We start from the raw sequence: 22,262 nt of genomic DNA on the forward strand, positions 1-22,262 counted from the left end.
GCCATGCCGGTTTAGCCCACTAGGGCACATTCTCCTATAATTTCCTTGTAAACATATCTACTGTTTGTTATGCATTTCTGTGAATTACTTAGTTAGTAAATAAATGATTTTTAAGACAATTGATGTATGGATGACTCATAGTGAAGACTGGGTTGGTGCAGATAACCAACAATTTACGATGTTTGGAATGAGACTAACGTGAAGTAAATAATAATTCATTAATTCGAAGACTAATTGATCAGATATTAAAATATCTGAAAGTTAAATTAGGAAAATTATAACTTTGTAATCTGAATATTTTCCTTGGTACCCCGACTTCCTAGTTAATTATAGTTACATGATTAATCAGTTTAATCGCGTAATAGTAATTACAGAGAGTTATTTGATAAATAGGTCTTCAGTTTTAATGATGCCAAAGACACGTCAACGTGGTCTGCCACTGCGAGGATGATCAGCTGTCCGTCCTGTCTCCCTGTAGCACTGTCTTAGGCGTCTCACAGTACGGACATTGCAATTTACTGCCCTGGCCATATCTGCAGTCCTCATGCCAGCTTGCAGCATGCCTAAGGTACATTCACGCAGATGAGCAGGGACGCTGGGCATCTTTATTTTGTTGTTTTAGTAGTCAGTCGAAACCTTTTACAATGAAGATCTGTGAAGTTATTAGGATTTTTACAAATTATCTTTGAAAGACAGGGTCCTGAAAAAGGGACGTTTCTTTTTTCTGAGTTTATATGCATGGGCCCCTGCCCCGTGTCATACCAGAGGCTGCTGTTCTGTCCTGCTGATGGAGTTTATAATCCGCCAGCTGTATGTTCTTAATGTCATCGTTCAGCCACAACTCGGTGAAACACAAGATATTAGTTTTCAATGTACCGTTGGTAGCATATATAGTTGATGTTGGGAGTTTACATACACCTTAGCCAAATACATTTCAACTCAGTTTTTCACAATTCCTGACATTTAATCCTAGTAAGAATTCCCTGTCATAGGTCAGTTAGGATCACCACTTTATTTTAGGAATGTGAAATGTCAGAATAATAGTAGAGAGAATGATTTATTTCATTTTTTATTTCTTTCATTACATTCCCAGTGGGTCAGAAGTTTACATACACTCAATTAATATTTGGTAGCATTGCCTTTAAATTGTCTAAAGACAAGACTCTCTTTTATCTAACCACACTGTCCGATTTCAAAAAGGCTTTACAACGAAAGCAAAACATTAGATTATGTCAGCAGAGTACCCAGCCAGAAATAAAAAGACACCCATTTTTCAAGCTAGCATATAATGTCACAAAAAACAAAACCACAGCTAAATGCAGCACTAACCTTTGATGATCTTCATCAGATGACAACCCTAGGACATTGTTATACAATACATGCATGTTTTGTTGAATCAAGTTCATATTTATATCAAAAACCAGCTTTTTACATTAGCATGTGATGTTCAGAACTAGCATTCCCACCGAACACTTCCGGTAAATGTACTAAATTACTCACGATAAACGTTCACAAAAAAACATAATTATTTTAAGAATTATAGATACAGAACTCCTTTGTGCAATCGAGGTGTCCGATTTTAAAATAGCTTTTCAGTGAAAGCACATTTTGCAATATTCTGAGTACATAGCCCAGCATCACGGGCTAGCTATTTAGACACCCAGCAAGTTTAGCCTTCACCAAAGTCAGATTTACTATTAGAAAAGTTTGATTACCTTTGGTGTTCTTCGTCAGAATGCACTCCCAGGACTGCTACTTCAATAACAAATGTTGGTTTGGTTCAAAATAATCCATTGTTATATCCAAATAGCGGCGTTTTGTTCGTGCGTTCAAGACACTATCCGAAGTGTAAATAAGGGTCATGCGCATGACGCATTTCGTGACAAAGAAATTCTAAATATTCCATTACCGTACTTCAAAGCATGTCAACCGCTGTTTAAAATCAATTTTTATGCCATTTTTCTCGTAAAAAAGCGATAATATTCCGACCGGGAGCGGTGGTTTTCGTTCAAAGATAAAACATGGAGTCCACTCATGCACGAGCCTGAGTCTCACAGTACTGTGACCAGCCACTATCCAAACGCGCTACTTTTTTTTCAGCCAGAGCCTGCAAAGCCACGATTCAGCTTTTTGCCGCCTTCTGAGAGCCCATGGGAGCCGTAGGAAGTGTCACATAACAGCAGAGATCCCCTGTAATGGATAGAGATAATCAAGAAGGCCAAGAAATTGTCAGACAGGGCACATCCTGCATGGAATCTTCTCAGGTTTTGGCCTGCCAAATGACTTCTGTTATACTCACAGACACCATTCAAACAGTTTTAGAAACTTTGGAGTGTTTTCTATCCAAAGCTAATAATTATATGCATATTCTAGTTTCTGGGCAGGAGTAATAATCAGATTAAATCGGGTACGTTTTTTATCCGGCCGTGAAAATACTGCCCCCTAGCCATAACAGGCTAACTTGGGTCAAACGTTTCGGGTAGCCTTCCACAAGCTTCCCACAATAAGTTGGGTGAATTTTTTTCCCATTCCACCTGACAGAGCTGATGTAACTGAGTCAGGTTTGTAGGCCTCCTTGCTCGCACACACTTTTTTCAGTTCTGTCCACACATTTTCCATAGGATTGAGATCAGGGCTTTGTGATGGCCACTCCAATACCTTGACTTTGTTGTCCTTAAGCCATTTTGCCACAATTTTGGAAGTATGCTTGGGGTCATTGTCCATTTGGAAGACCTATTTGCGACCAAGCTTTAACTTCCTGAATGATGTCTTGAGATGTTGCTTAAATATATCCATGTAATTTTCCTCCCTCATGTCATGATGCCATCTATTTTGTGAAGTGCACCAGTCTCTCCTGCAACAAAGCCACCCCCCCCCTCAACATGATGCTGCCACACCCGTGCTTCACAGTTGGGATGGTGTTCTTCGGCTTGCAAGCCTCCCCCTTTTTCCTCCTAACATAAAGATGGTCATTATGGCCAAACATTTCTATTTTTGTTTCATCAGACCAGAGGACATTTCTCCAAAAAGTATGATCTTTGTCCCGACGTGCAGTTGCAAACCGTAGTCTGACTTTTTTATGACGATTTTAGAGCACTGGCTTCTTCCTTTCTGAGTGGCCTTTCAGGTTATGTCAATATAGGACTCGTTTTACTGTGGATACAGATACTTTTGTACCTGTTTCCTCCAGCATCTTCACAAGGTCCTTTGCTGTTGTTCTGGGATTGATTTGCACTTTTGCACCAAAGTATGTTCATCTCTAGGAGACAGAACGCGTCTCCTTCCTGAGCGGTATGACGGCTGCGTGGTCCCATGATGTTTATACTTGCGTACTATTGTTTGTACAGATGAACATGGTACCTTCAGGCATTTGGAAATTGCTCCCAAGGATAAACCAGACTTGTGGAGGTCTACAATTTTTTTCTGATGTCTTGGCTGATTTCTTTTGATTTTCCCATGATGTCAAGCGAAGAGGCACTGAGTTTGCAGGTAGGCCTCGAAATACATCCACAGGTACACCTCCAATTAACTCAAATTATGTCAATTAGCCTATCAGAAGCTTCTAAAGCCATGACATCATTTTCTGGAATTTTACAAGCTGTTTAAAGGCACAGTCACCTTGGTGTATGTAAACTTCTGACCCACTGGAATAGTGATACAGTGAATTATAAGTGAAATAATCTGTCTGTAAACAATTGTTGGAAAATTGATTTGTGTCATGCACAAAGTAGATGTCCTAACTGACTTTCCAAAACTATAGTTTGAAAAACAAGAATTTTGTGGAGTGGTATGTAAACTTTCGACTTCAACTGTACATGCTTTCAGTTTGTTCCATTTATTTTCCCGCGATTTAACATTAGCTAGCAGGATGGAAGGCAAAGTCAGATGAGCCTGATCCTCACAAGGCACCCTGAACTCTTTCCATGAAACCTCCGTTTTCTTTCCAGCGAACCACGGGGATCTGGGCCTGGTCGGGTGTCTGTAGTATATCCCTCACGTCCAACTCATTGAAGAAGAACTCCCCGTCCAATTATGTGCATATAGTTGTGAATTGTTAGATACTACTGCACTGTTGGATCTAGGAACATAAGCATTTCACTACACCCGCAATTACATCTGCTAAATATGTGTTGTGACCAATAAAATTGGATTTGAAACACATAGCACACACTCACTTTAGTGCAGTGATTCAGTATTGGAAGGTTAGTTGTCCATTATGGCCTCTCAGTTTGACCCAGTGGCCTGGACTAGCGTCATTCTGTACTGTATTGCTCAGGGGTCTTTCCTGGGATTTGGCTCCTTGCAATACAGGACCAATATATGATTCTGTCCTCACCCTCTATACCATTGTTTATTGGCTTGATTTAGCACGGCCTGCTTTAATGCAGTAAGCTGACACCCAGCAATAACTCATGCAGGTGGTCCAGTGCTTGCCCTCTGTGGTGTTTTTACTGTAATAGAGGCACAATCAACAGCAGAATCAACAGCCTCTGCAACACTGTTCTTTTTGAGAAGGTGTTAACCATGGAAGTTGTTAACCCATGTTCACAGTTAGCCATTGTTATGTAAATGACAGCTGAAAAGTACCATTGTCCAGGGCCTATGCTCCAAGTCAGAGCAGGTCCACTGAGGCCACATCCCAGTGATACACTGGGGACAGGCTGTGAAGGTGGAAACACAAAAATCTAAGCCTTTTGGGTAAAACACTGGGGTAAATCCTCGATGGAAATGTACCATAAGTGGACTACTTTTAACCATGGGTCATAGGGCTCTTTAGTGCCATTTGGGACACCTCTCCTCTGTGGAATATAATACTTTCTGCTGGCTCCTGTGAGAATGACACTGATCCCCAGGCCAGAGCTCAACTCTAAAGCTCCACTTGCTCAACGTGCTGCTGCTGCACGAGAGATGGCTTGATGTGGAATGTATTAGGGGAATATTGAAGGAAGGTTCTGTAATGTACAGCATCTCATGGAGTGACACTGTTCTGGTTGTTCTGTCTGGTACTACAATATCTGGAAATCTTGACCATATTTATAGATATATTTTTGGTGCCGAAACCCCAGCAATGAACCACGGACCAAAGTAATTTTTAAAGGAATATGATATTATATTTAATATGAATTATTTCCACTCATTGTATCCTACAGCTCATCAGTCAGGAAGAAGTGTAGTTCAATGGCGCACGTGCATAAAGATGGCAGAATTCGGATATGACATCATTGTTTTAGCACAATCCACTGAGTTTTTAAACTACAGCGGTTTTGGTGGTTCAAACATTTTCACAATTAGCCATGGCCAGAGGCCTATGTGGTGCTGTCATCACCCCCCAGGACATGTATTACCACGGGAGCCAATCAGAAAGGCCTTCTTCTCATCTGCGTCTGAAATAACACCCTATTCCCTATATAGTACACTACTTTTGGCCCAGTGCAGTCAAAATTCAGTTTTTCCTGTGTTTTGTACCATATTGTACAATTGTACAACAAATGATGAAACAAACACTGTAAAAGTGTGAAAACATTTGATCAGTGTCATTTCTTGATAGTTGCTGGTTGAAAATACAATCTACACAGGACCTTCTAATCAGCAAGTTTGCATGGGCTGGAGTTTCAGCTTGCCTGGTGACATCACCAGTTGGAATTGGTTAATAGACCAATAACAAAGCGAGTTTCAAACCTCTCTGCCAATAACAGGTAGTTTTACATTTTCACCCTCCCCACCAGTATCACGTTTAAGGTAAGACCCAGATGCAGACTGTGTCGAAGTAACAATTTTATTACAACAACACGGGCAAAGGTACAGGACGGCAGGTAGGCTCAGGGTCAGGTCAGGCAGAGGTCGGTAATCCAGAGTAGTGGGGCAAAAGTACAGGACGGCAGGCAGGCTCAGGACAGGCAGAAAAACAGGAACTTAGATAAGACAGGAGCAAGGGGGAATACACTGGTAGGTTCTACGAACAAAACGAACTGGCAACAGACAAACAGAAAACACAGGTATAAATACACAGGGGATAATAGGGAAGATGGGCGACACCTGAAGGGGGTGGAGACAAGGACAAAGACAGGTGAAAAAACTATTATCGTAACATATTTATTTGTTACCCAGGAATGATTTGGTATTCATATTAAACAGCGGCATTGGGCCTTTAATAATATTACATTGTATTGTATATTTTGAAATCTGGCTGCAGACCACAGGGGACTCCATGGACCCCACTTTGAGAAGTCCTGATCTAGCCTACATTAGCGAAGATCAGATGTTATAGCCCACTCCATTAGTGGTTCATGTAAATATACTAACTCCCTTTCATCTTTGGTTCTAGCTATTCAATTTGAGCACCTGCCCTACAAAAGGTTTGTGCACGACCTGTGCCAGGGTCCATAGGGCGTTGGTCAAAAGTAGTGTACTATCTAGGGAATAGGGTGGCATTTCTTACTCACTGAACAAGCCCTGAGGCATGAGCCAAGCTCAGCCTTACGTTCAAGATTAACTGAATAATTATTGTGTTTCTCATTTCTAGGCAAAATAACAGGCCTTTTGTAAGATAACAGGCATCATTAGTAGCAGTTGACATTTGCCCGTGTGTTTTGTAAACCTTGTGCTAACTGCTTAATTGACAGAGACATGATTATGTGGGAAAAGAATAACAAACCAAATATTTTGTAGTCGGTCCAACATCATTTGTTGGTTTTAATTAGCTTAACTGTTCACATATTTTTTTTCTTCATAAAATCAAATAACAACAGGTATTCAGCCCTTGAATTGCGTTCCCATGCAAAACTAGACAGATAGCTAACAACTAAGTCTTCAATAAAACTCCCAAGGCGTGACTTTTCTTGAATTAATATATTGAAAACGTTTATGTTGGGAAACTGCAAAATACAGAAAGTAATATACTTTAGTATTCAATTCAAATCGAAATACTGTAGCTGTACATTATACATTTCAAGTTGAAGTTGCATGAAAATACAAAGCACGTGCCAAGGTACCATGCATCTGGCATGACGCCAAACCATGTAGCTAATTGTTACTCATATGGTAATTGGCTAACTCCTTTCATTACTCTAATAATGTACAACCATCTCTGTAGAACAACAAAGCATATTACACTAGAAACAGTAACAAAACTACAGTATTGAATATTTTACAATTCGTTTGCATGACGCACGAGCAAAGTAAGACAGCTGACGGCATACATGCAAGGCAATTTGTGTGAGTAAATGCAACCAACCAACATTGATATGTAAGCAACTCTATCAATATCAAGATTATTATCACTAGCTAAATGCTTGACTCGAACTTACAAACAAATATTTTCCGAGGCTGAAGCTGACAAGAAATAACTACACTGAAAGACCTGCACCGTAGCGTTGTTTTTAGCTGCATCTATGCGTGCAGAACGAATTCTCTACTTCCTGTTTGCGTACAGTCTTTCTAAGTACCAGAAAGCTCCACTAGGGGGCGAATAACACCATGGAACACAATGAAAATCCACCTTAACCATTGTAATAAAATTATCTGTTACCTTCTAACAGGATGGCAGCACACTCCCCGCCTGGTATAATGAAATTGTGCCACTATGAAATAAAACATGTCATAAGAAACAAATAATGTCCTTTTTATTCTTATCTTTTGTCTCAAGGATGCTTCAGAAAGAAGAACAACAATCTCTGAGATTGGTCTTAGAAACACCTTATCAGCTCCTTGCTTGACAATGTTTAGTTTTACTTTCCTAACCTTTTTGTCAGTACTGGTAAAGGTTTTGACCACAAGCCCGACTGGCCAGTCATTTCTGTGCGCCTGACTGTCTTTCAATAAGACAACATCTCCCACTTTTACATTTGGCTTTTCTGCTGTCCATTTTCTGCGTCTCTGCAGCGTTGTCAGGTACTCCTGTCTCCACCTTTTCCAAAAGGTGTCAGCGAGACACTGGACTTGCTTCCACTGTTTTCCATGAAGGTCGTTCATGCTGAAGTATCCAGAAGGGGCTGAGGAAGCGCAGTCTTTTGTGTCAGTAACATTGAGGGTGTGAGAATGGCAGGCATGTCAGGGTCGGTTGACACTGACACTAAGGGTCTCGCATTGATTATTGCCATAACTTCAGACTTAAGAGTGCTCAAGACCTCATGTGTGAGACCAGTGGAGCCCGTCCGAAACAGCATAGCATCTAGGATACGTCTTGCAACCCCAATGAGTCTCTCCCAAGAACCACCCATATGAGACGAGTGTGGGGGATTAAATATCCAAGTACATCCCTTGTCTGAGAGGTATTTGGTCAGTTCTGAGTCATTTGTGTCGATTCCCACAGTTCCATGCAGGCACCTATAAAGTTTGTACCTTGATCAGAGCGTAGCACTTTTGCTGGACCACGGATAGAGAAAAAAACGCCTCAGCGGGTTGATGAAGCTGGATGTGGACATGGATTCGATGAGCTCAATATGGACTGCTCTAGTAGACATGCATGTAAAGAGCACCGCCCAGCGCTTGGAGTCTGCACTACCACGTCTAGTGCGACGAGTTATGACATTCCATGGTCCAAACACATCAAGTCCAACGCCGGTGAATGGTGGTTCAGATGTGAGTCTGTCTGCAGGCAAGTCAGCCATCTTTTGGTCAACTAACCTCCCTCTAATCTTGCGGCAGGATGACACTTGTGGATGATACCAGAGACCAGACGTTTGCTCCCAATAATCCAGAAGCCTGCTGCTCGAAAAGCTCCATCTGAAAAATGACGGCCCTGGTGAGCCACTTGCTCGTGATAATGTCTTACCAGCAGAGTGGCGACATAATGTGTCCGTGGGATGATGAGAGGATGTTTTTTCTCTTGTGACGTGTCGGCAGAGGATAAGTGGCCTCCCACCCTCAGCAACCCATCCTCATCAATCACTGGGTTCAGCTTTTTGAGTACTTTGTTTTGGGAACTCTTTTCCTTTTTCAAGGAATTTGAATTCCTCTTTGAAGGCTTCATGTTGCACACAGTGAATGATTGCTGTTTTGGCTTGTGACAACTCACTTGTACTGCATGGTTTATTACAGTCATGCCAGCCTCTGCAGCTGGTGTTGTCCTCACCGTCATGGAAAGATCTGGCAACATGAATGAGTCGTGCTGTGGCTCGATTGAGAGCTTTCCAGCTTGAGAACCTCTCAAAGCGATGAGAGCCGAGTTGAGCTCCAGAAACCTTAGTGGCGAAGGCAGTGACGTCTGGTCGAATCTCTGCGTCTGCGTGAGGCTCTACAAGCTCAAAATTGATGGTCTCAGGTTCACTTGAGTTTACTTGGGTCAGGAAAGGTGGACCTGAGAACCAACTGGTGTGCTTTAAGAGCGCAGCTAGCATGGGCCTGGTTGCATGGTCTGCTGGATTGCTTTCAGTGTTTACATAACACCACTGATCTGGATGGGTAGACTTCCTGATGCGAGTTATCCTATTGGCAACATACTTCACGTCTGTGTAGAACTCTACACGTCTGTGTAGAACTTGGCCGCATTTACATCAATGTCCATTTCGTCTCTGATCAGTTCATACATCTCAACAGCTAGCACAGCCGCACACAGTTCTAGGCGTGGGATAGTGTGGGCCGGACGAGGGGCCAATTTTGATTTCCCCATGACAAATCCAACATGGCATTGACCTTCCGAGTCAATAACTCTCAGGTAGGCTACCGCTCCTATGGCTACTGTAGACGCATCCAAAAAGATGTGTAGCTCTCTTCTTTGAGTGGTAGACAAGGAGACTGGGATGTAGGTCCGCTGAATATACATATGTTCCAACTCCATCAAAGATTCCTTCCACATTTTCCACTCCTCTTCTTTTTCTGTGGGAAGAGGGGCATCCCACTCACTCTGATCAGAAGAGAGTTCTCTGATTAAGGCTTTACCTTGCATTGTTATTGGAGCCACGAACCCAAGGGGGTCATAAAGACTATTCACTGTGGACAGGATGCCTCTTCGCGTAAAATGCTTCTCATTGTGGGACACCTGGAATGAAAAGCTGTCTGTTTCCAGGTTCCAGGAAAGTCCCAGACTCCGTTGAAAGGGGAGAGGATCCACTCCTAGGTCCAGATCTTTTGTACGGCCCTCCATAGGGAAGGCTTCCATAACTGTTTTCCTATTGGATGAAATCTTGTGTAGTTTCATGTTGGACTCCGCTAACATTGCTTGTGTTTTTCTTAAAATGTTGATAGCTTCTTCTGTAGTAGCTACTAATGTCAGCCCATCATCGACGTAGAAGTTCCTCACTACATATTGCTTGGGTTCTGACCCGTGTTCCTTCTCACCCTGTAGAGCTGCTCGACTCATGCAGTAGATGGCTACGGCTGTTCCCAAATACATGGACTTTCATCCTGTACTCAGTTATGTTTCTATCTGGATTGTTGTCTTCATACCAGAGAAACCTTAAGTAATCTCTGTGATCCTCACGTACACCAAAACAGTAAAACATTTGTTGCACATCTGCCGTTAGTGCAATGCAATCCTTGCGGAAACGCATTAGGACACCCAAGAGTGTGTTGTTTAAGTCTGGACCACTGAGCAGAACATCATTAGGTGACACGCCTTGACACTTAGCACTGGAGTCAAATACTACTCTTATTTAGTCAGGCTTTTGTGGATGGTAAACACCAAATATGGGCAGATACCAGCATTCTTTGTCTCCCTCTAGTGTCGGAGAAGGTTCGGCGTGGTCGTTATCCAGCATATTTTGCATGAAGTCAATAATATGACGCTTCATGTCACGCTTTTTGTCTAAAGTTCTGCAAAGTGATGTGAGACGGTTCATGGCCTGCTCCCTGTTATTAGGAAGGCGACGTCTAGTGGGGCGAAAGGGTAGTGGAGCCACCCAGTTGTTTCCATCATCCTGGAAAACCTGTTTGTCCATAATGTCCAAGAAGGCTTTGTCCTCCACTGATGGTGCTGGTTTATCATCGTCTTGTGTTTTGTCGAACACGGAACATCCCAGGCTGTCTGTGTTTACAGTTGTGCTTGGATCTCTCGAGTGCACTGTAGAGGGAGAGATGTGTTTCTGAGCTACGCTGTTGGAGTTCTCTTTTACCTGGATGATGTCAGGGCAAGGGCTCAGATAGGATGTGCGACCATTTTGAAGTATGTTTGTCCTGAACACGTTAACATTGGCTGGTCGGTGAGCCGTTCCCAGACAGACCTCACCCACGATGACCCACCCAAGGTCGAGTCGCTGTGCATAAGGAGTGTCGTGGGGCCCATTTATTTGCTCTCGTACCTTGTGTACCCTTAACCTCTCTAGGGTCGGCGGGACGAAATCGTCCCACCTACTCAACAGCCAGTGGAATCCCGTGGCGCGTTATTCAAATACCTTAGAAATGCTATTACTTCAATTTCTCAAACATATGACTATTTTACACCATTTTAAAGACAAGACTCTCGTTAATCTAACCACACTGTCCGATTTCAAAAAGGCTTTACAACGAAAGCAAAACATTAGATTATGTCAGCAGAGTACCCAGCCAGAAATAATCAGACACCCATTTTTCAAGCTAGCATATAATGTCACATAAACCCAAACCACAGCTAAATGCAGCACTAACCTTTGATCTTCATCAGATGACAACCCTAGGACATTATGTTATACAATACATGCATGTTTTGTTCAATCAAGTTCATATTTATATCAAAAAACAGCTTTTTACATTAGCATGTGACGTTCAGAACTAGCATACGCCCCCGCAAACTTCCGGTGAATTTACTAAATTACTCACGATAAACGTTCACAAAAACATAACAATTATTTTAAGAATTATAGATACAGAACTCCTCTATGCACTCGCTATGTCCGATTTTAAAATAGCTTTTCGGTGAAAGCACATTTTGCAATATTCTCAGTAGATAGCCCGGCATCACAGGGCTAGTTATTTAGACACCCACCAAGTTTAGCACTCACCAAAATCAGATTTACTATAAGAAAAATGTTATTACCTTTGCTGTCTTCATCAGAATGCACTCCCAGGACTTCTACTTCAATAACAAATGTTGGTTTGGTTAAAAATAATCCATAGTTATGTTCAAATATCCTCTGTTTTGTTCGTGCGTTCAAGACACTATCCGAATGGTAAAGGGTGACGTGCACGACGCATTTCGTGACAAAAATTTCTAAATATTCCATTACCGTACTTCGAAGCATGTCAACCGCTGTTTAAAATCAATTTTTATGCCATTTTTCTCGTAAAAAAACAATAATATTCCGACCGGGAATCTGTGTTTAGGTTCAAAGACGAAAGAAAATAAAAACATGGGGTCGACTCGTGCACGCGCCTCAGCCCATTGTCCTCTGATAGAGCACTTGCCAAAAGCGCTAATGTTTTTCAGCCAGTGGCTGGAATTACATCATTCATCTTTTTCCCGCCTTCTGAGAGCCTATGGGAGCCGTAGGAAGTGTCACGTTACAGCAAAGATCCTCAGTCTTCAATAAACAGAGTCAAGAAGCTCAAGGAATGGTCAGAGAGGGCCACTTCCTGTACAGAATCTTCTCAGGTTTTTGCCTGCCATATGAGTTCTGTTATACTCAGACACCATTCAAACAGTTTTAGAAACTTTAGGGTGTTTTCTATCCAAAGCCAATAATTATATGCATATTCTAGTTTCTGGGCAGTAGTAATAACCAGATTAAATCGGGTACGTTTTTTATCCGGCCGTGTAAATACTGCCCCCTACCCCCAACAGGTTAAGATGTCTCGTCCTAAGAGCAGGAGGATGGAAGCGTCTGGGTCCACAGCTGGAATTTTGTCCGCCACTGGTTGCAGATGGGGATGATGATACGCAATGTCGGGGGAGGGAATCTCCATCCTATCATCTGGCATCATGTCACACACTATCAGAGTAGGGAGAGTGAGCTGCATGTGTCCATCTATAGACTCCACCATGAAGTTGATGGCTCTCCTGCCTGAAGTCTCTGTTACCCCAGAACAGGTCTTCATGGTGTATGGAGCAGAGTTGTCATTGTTGTTGAAGAGATTGAAAAACTCTGTCTTGGCCAGAGATTTGTTGCTCTGTTCATCAAGCACTACATACATTTTAACAGCTTTCTCTCTTTTCCCAGCTGGATAAGCTTTGACTAGGCATATTTTTGAACATGATCTTGGATTGACTGCCTCACCACAGATCTCCGTACACTTTGAGGTGACAGATAGAAGAGCATCATTACCTTGCTCCCCGCCATGCTCTTTCTCTGCTGTAGCGGTGTCTGCATTTGAAGGGGCTGGACCTGGATGCAGAGCAGCCAGATGTCTGTCGCTGTCACACTCAGAGCACTTGATTGACACCTTACAGTCTTTAACTCCGTGCTGAGTTGACCCACAACATCGGAAACAAACGCCATTCTCTTTGAGATATGATTTGCGCTCATCTAGAGTTTTGTATCTAAACCCACGGCACTTTTTAAGAGGATGAGGCTTGTTATGTATTGGGCAGTGATGGTCAGGGCTTTCAACCTTTGTCTTACTGGGTTTGGTTTGGTGGTCTGAGGGCTCTGATGACACATCTGTTTGTATACAGTCACAGGTGTCTTGCTGCTGTACCTGGCAGGTTTCTTCCTTTCATAGACACCTGGTTAGTTGAGGTGTAGAGGCTGAAACTGTGGTCATTTCTAGTTTTCGCCTGGTTCCTGATGAATCTCGAGAAGAACGAGAATGGTGGGAATGCTACCCAATAGTCCTCCTTGTATTTGGATCCCTGTGCTATCCATTTTTCTTGTCAACTGAATGGAAGGGTTTACCCTCCGAGATGTGTCCAGATAAGCGAGGCCTGGAAGGGACCCTTCTACTTTAGCACACTCCAGTTCGAGAAGAATGTCTTCTAGTTCTCTTAGTTTGTGATTGTCTTTGTTAGCCAGTTTTGGAAAATCATCAATTTTCTTCAACAGTGCATTCTCGATCACTTTGGGTGTACCATAGCACTCTCCTAGTCATTGCCAGACCATGTTAAGCCCTGCTGTTGCATTGAAAATATGGACAGATCTAATTCTCTTTGCTTGCTCAGATGACTCTGCCCCTAGCCACTTGGTAATTAGATCTAACTCTTCCCTGGCTGATAAATTCAAGTCTCAGTCATATTGAGAAAGGATGCTTTCCATGCCCAATAATTTTCAGGGCGATCATCAAACTTCAGGAGTCCGGAACTCACCATCTCACAGCGTAGGAGGTACTTGATGAGGTCTGGTGCCACTTGTGACTCAGGGAAGCTTTGTGTGTGTGACTGAAAGAAGGCTTGTTTTCCATTCCCACCATGCTGCTGTTCATTCCTTTTGAATGGAGAGTCTCTGCTCATGCTCCATTGTTTGCTACTTTCTAAATTGTGGCATGTAGCTGGGTCAACACTAAGCTCTTGTGTCTCCACTTCAAATGGAAGTTCATCAAAGTAGGGCCTAGCATGTTGTTGCACATGCTCACATGTACGTTGGACTGGACTTAAGGGCTGTGTCCCTGTGTCTAGTTCTTTGCGAAGCTCTCTGCGTTCTGATTCTACAGCTTCTTCAAAGGCTGCAGCTGCAGCCAACGCAGCAGCAGCTGTTCTCTCAACTTGGAGAACATATAAACTTGCTTCGAGGTCAGCTTTTTGCTTCAAATAGCTGGCCTCTATTTCCACCTTTTGTTTCATCACAGAAGTTTCCTTCTCAGCATAGGAGACTTGAGCACGTGCTGCGTCCGCCTTGGTGCGTGCTTTGATGGCTGCAGAACTCGCAGTTGAGGATCTGCTTGACTGTTTTGATGACCTTGATCTTGTAGACTGAGACTTGGTCCCAATGTGCTGAAGAGGCTCCTCCATCTCTCTCTGTCAAACACTTGGCTCTGGTTGTTGTATCGAAGACTGCTGGTCTTCCCAAGGAACAGAGGCTTTGTTGGCTGATGAACGTAGAAATATAACCACCGTGTGCGGTTATTCTTGTGCTTGAGCCCGCCGTGATGATGTTTTTTCACTACTCTGCCCTTGAATTGCATTCCCATGCAAAACTAGACAGATAGCTAACAACTAAATCTTCAATAAAACTCCCAAGGCGTGACTTTTGTTGAATGAATATATTGAAAACGTTAATGTTGTGAAACTGCAAAATACAGAAAATAATATACTTTAGTATTCAATTCAAATCGAAATACTGTAGCTGTACATTATACATTTCAAGTTGAAGTTGCATGAAAATACAAAGCATGTGCCAAGGTACCATGCATCTGGCATGACGCCAAACCATGTAGCTAATTGTTACTCATATGGTAATTGGCTAACTCCTTTCATTACTCTAATAATGTACAACCATCTCTGTAGAATAACAAAGCATATTACACTAGAAACAGTAACAAAACTACAGTATTGAATATTTTACAATTCGTTTGCATGACGCACGAGCAAAGTAAGACAGCTGACGGCATACATGAAAGGCAAGGCAATTTGTGTGAGTAAATGCAACCAACCAACATTGATATGTAGCCCTACACCCAAACAAGGGCACTCCGTTCATCCACCTCTGGCCTGCTCGCCTCCCTACCTCTGAGGAAGCACAGTTCCCGCTCAGCCCAGTCAAAACTGTTCGCTGCTCTGGCACCCCAATGGTGGAACAACCTCCCTCACGACGCCAGGACAGCGGAGTCAATCACCACCTTCCAGAGATACCTGAAACCCCACCTCTTCAAGGAATACCTGGGATAGGATAAAGTAATCCTTCTAACCCCCCCCTTAAAAGATTTAGATGCACTATTGTAAAGTGGTTGTTCCACTGGATATTATAAGGTGAATGCACCAATTTGTAAGTCGCTCTGGATAAGAGCGTCTGCTAAATGACTTAAATGTAAATGTAAATATGTAAGCAACTCTATCAATATCAAGATTATTATCACTAGCTAAATGCTTGACTCGAACTTACAAACAAATATTTTCCGAGGCTGAAACTGACAAGAAATAACTACACTGAAAGACCTGCACCGTAGTGTTGTTTTTAGCTGCTTCTATGCGTGCAGAACGAATTCCCTACTTCCTGTTTGTGTACAGTCTTTCTAAGTACCAGAAAGCTCCACTAGGGGGCGAATAACACCATGGAACACAATGAAAATCCACCTTAACCATTGTAATAAAATGATCTGTTACCTTCTAACAGGATGGCAGCACAACCGGTATAGACTAACAGTGAAATGCTTACTTATGGGCCCTTCCCAACAATACAGAGAGAAAGAAAATAGAGAAATAATAGAAAAGTAATAACAGAAAATAATAAAAGTAATAATAAATGCACAATAAGTAATGATAACTTGTAACTTGTACACATATACACAGGGTACCAGTACCAAGTCGCTGTGCAGTGGTACGAGGTAATTGAAGTAGATATGTACTTTTAACAAGGAATAAAGTGACTATGCGACAGGATAGATAATAAACAGTAGAAGCAGTGCATGTGATGAGTCAAAAAAGTTTGTGCTAAAAGGGCAAATAGTCTGGGTAGCTATTTGGTTAACTATTTAACAAACAATGTAGCAGTCTTATGGCTTGGGGATAGAAGACATAAGACTACTAAAAAGTAAGTCCGGGTAGCTATGTGGTTAACTACACTGCTCAAAAAAATAAAGGGAACACTTAAACAACACAATGTAACTCCAAGTCAATCACACTTCTGTGAAATCAAACTGTCCACTTAGGAAGCAACACTGATTGACAAAAAATTTCACATGCTGTTGTGCAAATGGAATAGACAACAGGTGGAAATTATAGGCAATTAGCAAGACACCCCCAATAAAGGAGTGGTTCTGCAGGTGGGGACCACAGACCACTTAACAGTTCCTATGCTTCCTGGCTGATGTTTTGGTCACTTTTGAATGCTGGCGGTGCTTTCACTCTAGTGGTAGCATGAGACGGAGTCTACAACCCACACAAGTGGCTCAGGTAGTGCAGCTCATCCAGGATGGCACATCAATGCGAGCTGTGGCAAGAAGGTTTGCTGTGTCTGTCAGCGTAGTGTCCAGAGCATGGAGGCGCTACCAGGAGACAGGCCAGTACATCAGGAGACGTGGAGGAGGCCGTAGGAGGGCCACAACCCAGCAGCAGGACCGCTACTTCCGCCTTTGTGCAAGGAGGAGCAGGAGAAGCACTGCCAGAGCCCTGCAAAATGACCTCCAGCGGCCACAAATGTGCATGTGTCTGCTCAAACGGTCAGAAACAGACTCCATGAGGGTGGTATGAGGGCCCGACGTCCACAGGTGGGGGTTGTGCTTACAGCCCAACACCGTGCAGGACGTTTGGCATTTGCCAGAGAACACCAAGATTGGCAAATTCGCCACTGGCGCCCTGTGCTCTTCACAGATGAAAGCAGGTTCACACTGAGCACGTGACAGACGTGACAGAGTCTGGAGACGCCGTGGAGAACGTTCTGCTGCCTGCAACATCCTCCAGCATGACCGGTTTGGCGGTGGGTCCGTCATGGTGTGGGGTGGCATTTCTTTGGGGGGCCGCACAGCCCTCCATGTGCTCGCCAGAGGTAGCCTGACTGCCATTAGGTACCGAGATGAGCTCCTCAGACCCCTTGTGAGACCATATGCTGGTGCGGTTGGCCCTGGGTTCCTCCTAATGCAATATAATGCTAGACCTCATGTGGCTGGAGTGTGTCTGCAGTTCCTGCAAGAGGAAGACATTGATGCTATGGCCTGGCCTGCCTGTTCCCCAGACCTGAATCCAATTGAGCACATCTGGGACATCATGTCTCGCTCCATCCACCAACGCCACGTTGCACCACAGACTGTCTAAGAGTTGGCGGATGCTTTAGTCCAGGTCTGGGAGGAGATCCCTCAGGAGACCATCCGCCACCTCATCAGGAGCATGCCCAGGCGTTGTAGGGAGGTCATACAGGCACGTGGAGGCCACACACACTACTGAGCCTCATTTTGACTTGTTTTAAGGACATTACATCAAAGTTGGATCAGCCTGTAGTGTGGTTTTCCACTTTCATTTTGAGTGTGACTCCAAATCCAGACCTCCATGGGTTGATAAATTGGATTTCCATTGATTATTTTGGTGTGATTTTGTTGCCAGCACATTCAACTATGTAAAGAAAAAAGTATTTAATAAGATTATTTATTTCATTCAGATCTAGGATGTGTTGTTTAAGTGTTCCCTTTATTTTGTTGAGCAGTATATTTAACTATCTGCATTTAACTTTTTTGACTGATCATATATGCTGCTGCTGCTATTTCTTTATTCAAATCAAAGTCTATTTAACTGCTGTCGTGACAACACAACTAAGAGAATAACCTAACCTAAAAATAAAACACTGTTTTGAATAGAAACATTTTCCTGAAACATTTGTAGTATTATCAGATGCCCCCACGGCCAACACTAGTCACAATGGACATGTTTTGTCCATCAAGCCTTTGATAGCCATGTTATTAACGCCATAGAACTGCCCCTTGATTCTAATGATAATTTAATGAGCGATAGTATGATCATTATTTGACCAGGCTCCTCTCCTCCTTGTCCTTCTCTCTCTCCTCCTCTCTCCTCGTCTCTCTCCTTTACTCACTCTATTCCTATCCTCCTTTCCACAGGTGTCTCTGGGGTTAGTGCACGTCCGTGCCTCCCACATCTTCTGGCCGCCCAATCGGTGCAGAGGATCTAGCCGTCCCTCCCTCCAGAGCAGAGACCCCTGCTGAACTGGCACGTGGACACAACAGAGGAGGAGGAAGACTGAGGAGAGGCTTACTCATGGCCATATATATACTGTACCTACCTACACACTTTCTCTCTTTCTGTCATACATGTGAACATGTCATAGTCCTTTCATAGTCAAATCTTTTCAGTCTCCTGAAGGGGAAAATATGTTGTCGTGCCCTCTTCACGAGAGTCTTGGTGTCTTTGGACCATGATATTTTGTTGGTGATATGGACACCAAGGAACTTGAAACTCTCAACCTACTCCACTACAGCCCCGTTGATGTGAATGGGGGCGTGTTCGGCCTTCCTTTTCCTGTATTCCACAATCAACTCCTTTGTCTTGTGCCAGGTCTCTGACCTACTCCCTATAGGCTGTCTCATCGTTGTCGGTGATCAGGCCTACCACTGTTGTGTTGTCAGCAAACTTAAAGATAGTGTTGGAGTCGTGCTTGGCCACACAGTCATGGGTGAACAGGGAGTACAGGAGGGGACTAAGCACGCACCACTGAGGGGCCCCCGTGTTGAGGATTAGCGTGGCAGACGTGCTGTTGCCTACCCTTACCACCTGGGGGCGGCCCGTCAGGAATTCCAGGATCCAGTTGCAGAGGGAGGTGTTTAGTCCCAGGGTCCTTTGCTTAGTGATGAGCTTTGTGGACACTATGGTGTTGAACGCTGAGCTGTAGTCAATGAACAGCATTCTCATATAGGTGTTCCCCGTGGCCTTGTGAATGTTGACCCGTTTAACTTTTTAAGGTAATGGGGGCAGTATTTTCATTTCTGGATGAAAAGCGTGCCCAGAGTAAACCGCCTAATACTCGGGCCCAGAGTCAAATATTTGCATATTATTAGTAGATTTGGATAGAAAACACTCTGAAGTTTCTAAAACTGTTTGAATGATGTCTGTGAGTATAACAGAACTCATATGGCAGGCAAAACCCTGAAAAAAAATCCAACCAGGAAGTGGGAAATCTGATGCTTGTAGTTTTTCAAGTCATTGCCTATCTAACACACAGTGACTTAGGGTTCATTTTGCACTTCCTAAGGCTTCCACTAGATGTCATCAGTCTTTAGAACTTTGTTTCAGGCTTTTGCCGTAAACAGAGAGCGAACATGAAGGCCGGGTAGTTGGTGACTCAGAAAATGACATGACTTCAGTGGCGCGCATTCACATGATGAGGTAGCTGTGTTCCATAACATTTTTCAAGACATTGGAATCGTCCGGTTGGAATATTATTGAAGTTTTATGTTAAAAAGGCCCTAATGATTGATGCTATACAACGTTTGACATGTTTCTACGAACGTAAATATAACTTTTTTTGACTTTTCGTCGTGAAGTTTTCGGCGCGCTTCCTACATTTGGAGTAGCTTACTGAAGGCGCAAACAACAAGGAGGTATTTGGACATAAACTATGGACTTTATCGAACCAAACAAGATTTATTGTGGACCTGGGATTCCTGAGAGTGCATTCTGATGAAGATCATCAAAGGTACGTGAATATTTACAATGCTATTTATGATTTTAGATGACTCCAAAATGGCGGGTATTTGTATTGCTGGTTTGGTTTTCTGAGCGCTGTACTCAGATTATTGCAAAGTGTGCTTTCCCCGTGAAGCTTTTTTTAAATCTGTCACAGCGGTTGTATTAAGGACATGTTTATCTATAATTCTTTGAATAAGAGTTGAATATTTTATCAACGTTTATGATGAGTATTTTTGTAAATTGTTGTGTTCATTCACCGGAAGTTTTGGAGGCAAAATATTTTCTGAACATCACGCGCCAATGTAAAATGGGTTTTTTGGATATAAATATGAATTTTATCGAACAAAACATTTATGTATTGTGTAACATTGAGTCCTAGGAGTGTCATCTGATGAAGATCGTCAAAGGTTAGTGCTTAATTTTAGCTGTATTTCTGGTTTATGTGACGCCTCTCCTGCTTGGAAAATGGCTGTGTGGTTTTTCTTGTTGACGCTCTGTCCTAACATAATCTAACTTTATGCTTTCGCCGTAAAGCCTTTTTGAAATCGGACAATGTGGTTGGATTAAGGACAAGTGTATCTTTAATTAAGCATGCCCCATTCAAGAAATGTAGAACCAGGAACAGATATAGCCCTTGGTTCTCTCCAGACCTGACTGCCCTTAACCAACACAAAAACATCCTGTGGCATTCTGCATTAGCATTGAACAGCCCCCGTGATATGTAACTTTTCAGGGAAGTTAGAAACCAATATACACAGGCAGTTAGAAAAGCTAAGGCTAGCTTTTTCAAGCAGAAATTTGCTTCCTGCAACACAAACTCAAAAAAGCACCTCCTCCCAGCTGCCCACTGCACTGAGGATAGGAAACTCTGTCACCACCAATAAATCCACTATAATTGAGAATTTCAATAAGCATTTATCTACGGCTGGCCATGCTTTCCACGTGGCTACCCCTACTCAGCCGGGCTAGACAATCTGGACCCTTTCTTTCTAAAATTATCTGCCGAAATTGTTGCAACCCCTATTACTAGCCTGTTCAACCTCTCTTTTGTGTCGTCTGAGATTACCAAAGATTGGAAAGCAGCTGCGGTCATCCCCCTCTTTAAAGGGGGGACACTCTTGAAACAAACTGCTACAGACCTATATTTATCCTACCCTGCATTTCTAAATTCTTCGAAAGCCAAGTCAACAAACAGATTACCGACCATTTCGAATCCCACCGCACCTTCTCCGCTATGCAATCTGGTTTCAGAGCTGGTCATGGGTGCACCTCAGCCACGCTCAAGGTCCTAAACAATATCTTAACCGCCATCGATAAGAAACAATACTGTGCTGCCGTATTCATTGACCTGGCCAAGGCTTTCGACTCTGTCAATCACCACATCCTCATCGGCAGACTCAATAGCCTTGGTTTCTCAAATGATTGCCTCGCCTGGTTCACCAACTACTTCTCTGATAGAGTTCAGTGTGTCAAATCGGAGGGCCTGTTGTCCGGGCCTCTGGCAGTCTCTATGGGGGTGCCACAGGGTTCAATTCTTGGGCCGATTATTTTCTCTGTATACATCAATGATGTCGCTCTTGCTGCTGGTGAGTCTCTGATCCACCTCTACGCAGACGACACCATTCTGTATACTTCTGGCCATTCTTTGGACACTGTGTTAACTACCCTCCAGACAATCTTCAATGCCATACAACTCTCCTTCCGTGGTCTCCAACTGCTCTTAAATGCAAGTAAAACTAAATGCATGCTCTTCAACCGATCGCTGCCTGCACCTGCCCGCCCGTCCAGCATCACTAATCTGGAGGGTCCTGACTTAGAATATGTGGACAACTACAAATACCTAGGTGTCTGGTTAGACTGTAAACTCTCCTTCCAGACTCACATCAAACATCTCCAATCCAAAGTTAAATCTAGAATTGGCTTCCTATTTCGCAACAAAGCATCTTTCACTCATGCTGCCAAACATAACTTGGTAAAACTGACCATCCTACCGATCCTCGACTTCGGCGATGTCATTTACAAAATAGCCTCCAATACCCTACTCAATAAATTGGTTGTAGTCTATCACAGTGCCAACCGTTTTGTCACCAAAGCCCCATATACTACCCACCACTGCGACCTGTACGCT

The 22,262-nt window shown here is 43.1% G+C and overlaps 1 protein-coding gene across 1 annotated transcript in view; it reads left to right on the forward strand.

Annotated features, from left to right (window-relative positions):
- Positions 1–18,692, forward strand: part of LOC106561580 (mitochondrial inner membrane protease subunit 2) — a 259,205-nt gene extending 240,513 nt beyond the window's left edge. Inside the window, 2 exon segments of the mRNA XM_045688754.1 lie at positions 18,550–18,604; positions 18,607–18,692. Of these exon segments, the coding sequence (XP_045544710.1) occupies positions 18,550–18,604; positions 18,607–18,692 (141 nt within the window).
- The last annotated feature ends 3,570 nt before the right edge of the window (positions 18,693–22,262 follow it).

This window comes from Salmo salar, chromosome ssa10, assembly GCF_905237065.1.
Source record: "Salmo salar chromosome ssa10, Ssal_v3.1, whole genome shotgun sequence".
Lineage (NCBI taxonomy): Eukaryota > Metazoa > Chordata > Actinopteri > Salmoniformes > Salmonidae > Salmo > Salmo salar.